Here is an 8,636-nt window from a genome sequence, read left to right as displayed (position 1 = left end):
ATATGTTGCGGGATTGTTGAATCTCTAACAACTCTTTATTTATTATCATCATACTCATATCATATAATTCATGTAGTACTCTAGTATTAGTTAGTACGTGAAGTGAATTTTCATTGTTTGAGACACGAGATATGGAATTGAATGATGGGAAGAAGATAAAGATTGGGGTTTGTGTAATGGAAAAGAAGGTGAAAAGCGGCCCGGAGGTTCTCTTTCTTTAATTTGTTTTTTGCTTCAATTTTGTGGCCACCACCATGCACACCATTATTAATACTCATTTTTCACAGGTATTTTCTGCTCCCATGGGACAGATTCTCGATAGATTAAACTCATTTGGCGAGTTTGAGGTAGTTTACATTTCCCTTTTCTATTTTTCATCCGGAGAAATTTCTATTTACATGTACATACATGTAGGTAGTGCATTTTGGGGACAAAGTTATTCTCAACGATCCAATTCAAAGGTACTTTAATTATTCATTCTACAATCTCAACTACTACTACTACTACTTCAATTTAATTACTCTGTATTTGCAGCTGGCCCTGTTGTGATTGCTTGATTGCCTTCCATTCTACTGGATATCCTTTGGACAAGGTTGAACAATATGCTGCATTGAGAAAGTATATACCTAACTCCACTATTTTCTCCTTCTTACTAATTTCCTTGTCAAATATAAACTATCTATCTGCTCCTCGCTCTTAGGCCTTTCCTTGTCAATGAATTGGAGCCCCAACACCTTCTTCATGATCGCAGAAAAGTATATGAGGTTCATATTCTTAACTTCATGTTCATGTTCCCCCATTATCCTGTTGACAACCCCCTCCAGGAGATAATTTTTACACTTCTTCATTTTTGCTTTTGATTTGTGGGATTTCAGCATCTAGAGATGTTTGGGATCCCCGTTCCCAGATATGCTTGCGTTAATAGAGAAGTGCCTTACCAACAACTGGATTATTTTGAAGAAGAAGATGACTTTGTAGAAGTTCATGGGAATCGCTTTTGGAAACCTTTTGTGGAAAAACCTGTTGATGGTGAGTTTTCCTGCCTTGCCAGGATTGTGGAAGTATATTTTGTCTGGTTGATTAGCTTAATATATCATTTGCATTCGAACTGCAAATAAATAGACTGGAATAGATCAAAAGTAAAAAAAACTCATATTTTTGAGTTCCTTGAAAATTTTGAGAAATATATAATGAACTCAACACATTGACGCCTCTTAGCTAAGTTTGGGTTTGACAAGAAACCAAAACTGTACCATATTATATTATGTTGTAACTGCTAAATGGAGTTTCAAAAGTTTATTTTGATTTGAGCTTAGACCTCAAGTCTACTACTTTTATCTTATGACTGCTATCGGACTGCAGGTTTCTCTAACTGGTAGAATTTGCTTTGGCACCTGCCGCATTTACCATTTACCGTGTCTTATTCAGTCTCTCATTGTTTGAGTAGGTGATGATCACAGAATAATGATATATTACCCTAGTTCAGCAGGCAGCGGAATGAAGGAATTGTTCCGAAAGGTAAAAGTTAAAAAAATGGCATTGTTTATTGCACAAAAATTTGAAATTGCTTTGGCCAACTTCTTTTTGAGTCAGTCACTGCAGCTCCTCTGTTATGACTATTGTGCAACTGTTCTTGTATTTTTTAATCAACCACTCTCCTGTATAGAAACCCCTATATCCTAATAGATATGATTGAGAGAATCTTCCGCAACTTAAATTTTTCTTCCAACATCACTGAAGAGAGATAGATTTGTCATTTCTTTCATTGGGATAGTGTCAAGACTTATTTCAGTTTCCTGCTTCTCCTTTGCTTTCATAGACTTCTAGGTGTCTACTTGTGACATTTCTTTTGTACTGAAAATTATGAGAGAAAAAAAGTTTTAATCCTGAAGCGAGCGTCTCTTTGTCAGTTGCTTATCTGTAATAGCAGGATTCATATCTTTTAAAAACATTGCAACTCTTTAACAATTGAAGTTCTCTTATTAGATGATCCATATCCTCCACCATAGTTTATGTCTATTTGACGATAGATTTAATAGTATGTTGTACATGCATTTCGGTTTGATGTTCTTTAACTTCTTTCTTTTTCTTCAGGTTGGTAACCGCTCAAGTGAGTTCCATCCAGATGTTAGAAGAGTGAGACGTGAAGGATCATACATATACGAAGAATTTATGCCTACAGGAGGAACAGATGTTAAGGTTCCTAAGTTTATTTTTTGGTTTCATAGAGTGAATGAGCTTAACTGTAATTGAAAATTAAATTTGATTTTCTTTATATAGTGTGNTTGACAATTAAACTTGATTTTCTTTTTATGGTGGGTAGCATATCTCAGGTATTACTATGTCTGGCATAAAGATGTTAGTGAGCCCATAAGTTTTTGAATTCTTTTTGTTAGATAGTAGATGTTGTTTCGAGAAATTGTAATTACATCAAACATTGATGTAATGCATGACATGGGATGATATAGTTAATCATACTTTATCATACTTGAAATTGTGGCACACTTGATCCCTCTTACATGTTTAATGAGCATTGTTAGCTTTTCATTAATTCTAAATTGTGAAAAAAAACTGAGAAGGAAACAAACATTAAAGATGCTATAATATTTTTGAGGTACATAGGCATTAAAGAAGTCTCAAGGAAAAACTAAAAGAAGGGATAATGAGCTAAAGTAGGAGATAGAATAGTGAAAAGCTAATTTTTATGAACTTGGGTGGAACTTTTGGTTACATATTCTGAATAGTCGATGGAGAAAGGAACTCATGTTTTTTGGACTCCGGGAATGTCTATAGTGGAGATAATAACTTCTCAACATTTCCATGTTACTGGTCTCATAGAGCTAAATGCAAGTCCAATAATTGTTTCCGGGAGTATCCATCATGAGATACTGACTTTTCCAAATTTCCATGTTTCCTTCGATATGTTCTTTCCTATTAGTTCTTCCCAACCCGCACAGGCCCCCAAAAAGGAAAGGTAAAATGACAGAAAATCATACCTCCTATACTGATCTCATATATTTATAGTAAGAGCTAGCAACTTTTTCCAGCTAGATCTTAGCTCCCATGTTTTTACCTCTTGGACTCATAGCGGATCTTCATTATAGAAAACTCCATGGAAATCCTTTTTCACAACTTTTCTCGTGATGTACGCATATCCTTGATCTTTTTTTTTCATTAAATTTACGTAGGTGTATACTGTTGGCCCAGAATATGCACATGCAGAGGCAAGGAAATCTCCGGTTGTTGATGGAGTTGTGATGAGAAATCCTGATGGAAAAGAAGTTAGTAATTTCTTCAACTTATCATCGGCAACTTTAGAAGTTCGCGTTTTGTCTTTTTTTGTCATGTACGGCACATAGTCAGAGAAGAAAAGGAAAATAACGGTGATATCATCTTTTTATTTACTGTGTGCACTTGGCTCAGGAGACACTAGTAGTTTTGACAAAGTAATAACTTACTGATGTGGAAAATTTCCCCATATGCAAGGCTCATGGAGAAAATGTATCATGTCCCACTTAAATATCTTCTGTATATAAGTAAATTTGTCAAAGTACTGATCTTTTCCTCTAGCAGCAGATATGTGCTTATATTTGGCTACACGTTCAAACTACTTCATTTTGCAGGTCAGGTATCCTGTTCTATTAACCCCTTCAGAGAAGCAAATGGCAAGAGAAGTTTGCATAGCTTTCAGGCAAGCTGTAAGTCACTTAAGTCTTCCAATATTTTTCCACGACATCTGGAAATATGAAATTAGATACTTCTCATCTAGTCTTCATGCTTATACTGTGGGTATATATGGTAAAACTTGCCCCAATTCTCTCTAACCATTGGTGGAGCCTTAATTTGTGGCATGTGAAGGATCATCCAACTGCTGACGATAGATGATACTAGTCCCCCCAGCTATAATACAGTTACTTGACTGATTTCTTACTTTGCTGTTTATATTATTTAGAAATACGTGAATCTTTGTTGAATTGTTTCCCGGACCTCTAAGCTGAGGCATACTATGCTGGCAATTTTTGTTTGATGGTGTTGTAAACTACATTGATGGAAAAGAAAAGGATGACAATTTCTCTTCCTTTTGTTTAGGTTTGTGGCTTTGATCTGTTGCGTTGTGAGGGGCGTTCTTATGTTTGTGATGTGAATGGCTGGAGCTTTGTGAAGAACTCTTACAAGTAATGTTTACAATGCTTCATATTCTTCACCAACAAGAAAGAAATTGAGGAAACTTCCTGTCCAGTCTGTTTACTGTTTCACTTTTCAGCATTACTCCTTTCAGCTTCTTAATACAAAATGGAACATGTATCTGATGCCCTAATTGGCAGAAAAAGAAAGTGGAGAAAGTAAAATGGAAGGGAGAAATTGATGACTGGATGGGGTATATAAAATAAGGCTTTACTAGGGATAAGATTACTGAAATAAAGGTGAAAGTAATAGTCTACTTCCTCTTGAATCTGAGAGCTTAACCATCAGAGAGAACTTAATTCTGTACATCTGTAATGTAACTGATTTTTTGGAATTTCCTTCTAGAGATATCATAATCCTACCAAATGAAGTACTTGACCAGTACTAAGTAGGATAAATGACACCCAAAAACAGGTAAAAAGATTTTAAAAAAAAAGAAAATGTTGAAATCTAACTTATGTGTTAAGAGAATATGTCAATATCAATATGTTCACTTGTAATTTTCACCCTGAACAATGACTGATTTATGTGCTTAATTAGTTTTAGACCCCGTGTTCTGCCCCATATATGTTTTGACTGCACATCCCTTTCTCACAGTGGTACTCCCAATGGTAAGAGCTAGATTTTATAGTTGAAGATTTCTTTCATACCTGCATCATGAGTTCTAAGTTAAAATAATATTTCTTGTGGTCATGTTTTCATTATTAACATTATCATTACTGTCATGGAGTACAGCAGAAGTGGCAGCACTATAGTGTCTTCAGCTGGTACCCACATCATTGTTCCGGTTCTAAAAGGGGAGTTATTGCTATGATGTCTGAGAACAGGTACTATGATGATGCGGCGTGTGTGTTGAGGAAGATGTTTCTAGATGCAAAAGCTCCACATCTTTCATCCACGATACCACCAACTTTACCATGGAAGGTTAATGAACCTGTTCAGCCTTCTGAGGGACTAACACGTCAAGGAAGTGGGCTTATTGGCACATTTGGACAATCAGAGGAGCTTCGATGTGTAATTGCAATTATTCGGCAGTAAGACATACCTGTTTTCTTCATTTCCTTTGTTGCCAAAAAACTTCTAGTTTCCTCTTTAATTATTCTCAATTTGTGCAGTGGTGATAGAACTCCAAAACAGAAAGTGAAGTTCAAGGTCACTGAGGAAAAGCTCTTAAATTTGATGTTAAAATATAATGGGGGTAAACCAAGATCTGAGGTACTTCTTTGATTTCCGCTGTCCCATCTTCTTTTTAACTATATTCCCAATGTTTTAGAGTAAAGTATTGTTATTTACTCTCCACAATCTGCTGCAGACAAAGCTTAAGAGTGCCGTGCAATTGCAAGATCTTTTGGATGCCACCAGAGCTCTAGTACCACGTACTAGGTAAGTAAAACTTATTTTCATTCTTAATAGAAGCTCTATCTCATTAATTTCTTAAACTCATATTTGCTATTGCCTTCTGCTTTTGATCTTCATCCCCTAACCTGGATAACATCTACACGTTTCACCTACAAGAGTAATTATGAAGAATATTAACCTTATAAATAATAGTACTTTTTATCTGGACCTCACCTGTGAGGTTTGCTTTTAAAGATGTACTACATTGGTTCTAAGATCAATTAAAGAGGACTGACTATTAAACAATGTTTATACTGATTATCATCCAGGCTTTAATTTATTGGAGATGATACCTAGAGTTCTAAAAAGCAGGTATATCATTCAAACAAAAGGACATTCATACCCGTCACTTAATATTGTGAGTTTTAGTCACCAAGGGAGCAAAAAGGTGGGAGCCTCTAGAGAGGGCAAAAAAAAAGACATTCATATGTTAGTGATGTAACAAAGATCCTAGTATACTAGTGCACACATTTCATGGTTAAAGGAGGTCGGAGAGGCTCCAAGTTAAATTGATTATGTTTGCTCGTAAAATCTTGACTTATTAAATTTTTGATATTATATTATCTCAAAAGTTTCATGGATATATTTGAAAGAATAATGGTAAGAAAATAACTTCCATCCATGTGAAAATATTTGCTACCGAGTACTAGAAAATACCTTCCTAATTAAATTATTTACCTTAAATTTGACTTCCATCATACAAAATAAGTAACTTCGTGTTTTTTTTTTCATATATAAAACAGTAGAAAGATAATCTCATTAAAGCTTGCAATTAAATCAAACTACAATGTTGCATTTGTCCACTCCAGGTAAAGAGACGAGTCAAAGAATAAGAATACTATTCATATATGCCTTTTCTTTTTGTCGATATTTAATTGGACATGGAATGTTGATGTTAATTTAAATTTTTATAATAATAGTGACAAACATTATTTAAGGTGATGATCAAAATTTTGATCTAGTACAGAAAATATCAAATAAAAAATAAATTTAAATACTTAGATAAATTAAATTCTTAAGAATTATATGAAGAAGTGGTTTATATGATTCTAGTAAATTTTATATGTTAAACGTATTTAGATTCTCCAGAGTACTAAACGTATCATACGTTCCTGCAAGACATATAGAGTAATATGCATTTTGAAACATATATAACAAGTAGCAGTAGTTATAATAGTTGAGATTCTCCAACTAGTTCCAACATTAACCGTTAACCAAGAATAGAAAGAAGTGATTGAAGCATTCAACTTTTTTGAATAAAGAATGTGGAAGATTAAAATGTAGTGTGTGAAAAGAATGTGATAACATCTATCTATATACCTATTTATATATTGTGAGAAATATAGGAAAAGAATATTATTGAATTGTTATTGTGTCTAAATTATTACACAAGACTCTATTTATAGATCATAGAATACAATCCTTTATCAAGTAGGATACTATTTAATATTCCTATTCCTACTCATAGGATTGTATAAACCTATTCCTACTCATAGGATTGTATAAACCTATTCCTATTCTATAGGATTGTATCAACCTATTCCTATTCTAATAGGATTGTAAAAACCTATTCCTATTTCAATAGGATTATATAAACCTATTTCTATTCTAACACTCCCCCTCAAGCTAGTGCATACAATCATGTATCTATCTTGTTACAAATGCAATTAACACGAGGACCGATGAGAAGCTTGTTGAGATATTGGCAAGTTGATCAGTCGACTTCACAAAATTGACAGTCAATCTCAATGTGTTTGTCTTCTCATTAAATACTGGATTTGATGCATAATGTCAGTAAACACAAAGATAACATTTCAATGTTGAACTTCCCAAACTAAAACCTGCAAAGATTGCTTCAAACTATAGAGTGACTCACATAATCGACATACAAGACTATTAAACTCCCCCTGAGCAACAAAGTGCTCAAAACCTAGTATAAAGTATATGGATCATGTTGGAATCAATAGATGAGTCGATATTAAACAAGTCACTGAAAAACTGGCTGGAACATGCTCATACGCCGAAGTATTAGGTTTGATGGCTAAAGTGGTCACAATCTAAGAAATAAAATTATATAGGTAGGGTCGGAATGATGTCACGACCCAACTAGAAAATAGAAATTAAATAGAATAGTTCGAATTGATGAAACAACCCCATTGAAAAAGAGAAATAATATGGATAGGGTCGGAATGACGGCACGACCCTAATTAAAAAGAGAAATTATATATGTAGGATTGGAATGATGGCATAAGCCTGCGCAAATCAGATTTGAGGAGTCACTGAAAAGTTGAATGGAACTACGCAAATCAAATCTGAGGAGTCAGCGAAAAGACATACGATGTTATGCAACTCAGATATGAAAAAGTAGTTCGGAAAAAAATTCACAGTACTACGCATATATAATATGAAAAGTAGTCTGAAGAGATGCATGGTGCTACGCAAATAAGATATGCAAAAAAAAAAGATAGTCACCAGAAGGATGACATGGTGCTGCACTAATTAAATATGAAAAAGTTGTCTGGAATGATGGCACGGTGCTACACAAATTAAATATGAAAAAGTAGTCACCAGTATAATGGCACGGTGCTACAAAAATTAAATATAAGAAAGCAGTCACCGGACATGGGGCGGTGCTACAAAAATTAGATATGGGAAAATAGTCACTAAAAAGATACACGGTGACCCAACTTTTGCTAACATAATCATTGGCCGGACGGGCGGCATATATGAGTAATAGTCGCCCGCCGACAGCGGAAGCTCTTTGATTGTTTACCAAGATCGTAGAGGCTATGATACCATGTGAGAGAAATATAGGAAAAGAATATTATTGAATTGTTGTTGTGTCTACATTATTACACAAGACCCTATTTATAAACCATAGAATACAATCCTTTATCAAATAGGATACTATTTAGTATTCCTATTCCTATTCTAATTGGATTGTATAAACATATTCCTATTCTAACTATTCTAATAGGATTGTATAAACATATTCCTATTCTAACTATTCTAATAGAATTGTATAAATTTATTCTTTTATATATATATATATA

At 34.2% G+C, this 8,636-nt stretch overlaps 1 protein-coding gene across 1 annotated transcript in view; it reads left to right on the top strand.

The window, feature by feature from the left end:
- The first annotated feature begins 70 nt into the window (after positions 1–70).
- The window catches only part of LOC107012572 (inositol hexakisphosphate and diphosphoinositol-pentakisphosphate kinase VIP1-like), a 32,429-nt gene continuing 23,863 nt past the window's right edge, over positions 71–8,636 (top strand). The window contains exons 1-14 of the mRNA XM_015212447.2: positions 71–206; positions 288–347; positions 415–461; positions 535–618; positions 701–764; positions 876–1,029; positions 1,448–1,518; positions 2,095–2,199; positions 3,189–3,281; positions 3,624–3,698; positions 4,090–4,175; positions 5,013–5,219; positions 5,301–5,400; positions 5,498–5,568. Of these exons, the coding sequence (XP_015067933.1) occupies positions 132–206; positions 288–347; positions 415–461; positions 535–618; positions 701–764; positions 876–1,029; positions 1,448–1,518; positions 2,095–2,199; positions 3,189–3,281; positions 3,624–3,698; positions 4,090–4,175; positions 5,013–5,219; positions 5,301–5,400; positions 5,498–5,568 (1,292 nt within the window). The 5' untranslated portion in view covers positions 71–131. The remainder of the gene's footprint in view (positions 207–287; positions 348–414; positions 462–534; positions 619–700; positions 765–875; positions 1,030–1,447; positions 1,519–2,094; positions 2,200–3,188; positions 3,282–3,623; positions 3,699–4,089; positions 4,176–5,012; positions 5,220–5,300; positions 5,401–5,497; positions 5,569–8,636) is intronic.

Source organism: Solanum pennellii, chromosome 3 (assembly GCF_001406875.1).
Source record: "Solanum pennellii chromosome 3, SPENNV200".
Classification (NCBI taxonomy): Eukaryota; Viridiplantae; Streptophyta; class Magnoliopsida; order Solanales; family Solanaceae; genus Solanum; species Solanum pennellii.
Note: the sequence above shows the minus strand (reverse complement) of the source record. Positions and strands in the feature narration are given on the sequence as shown.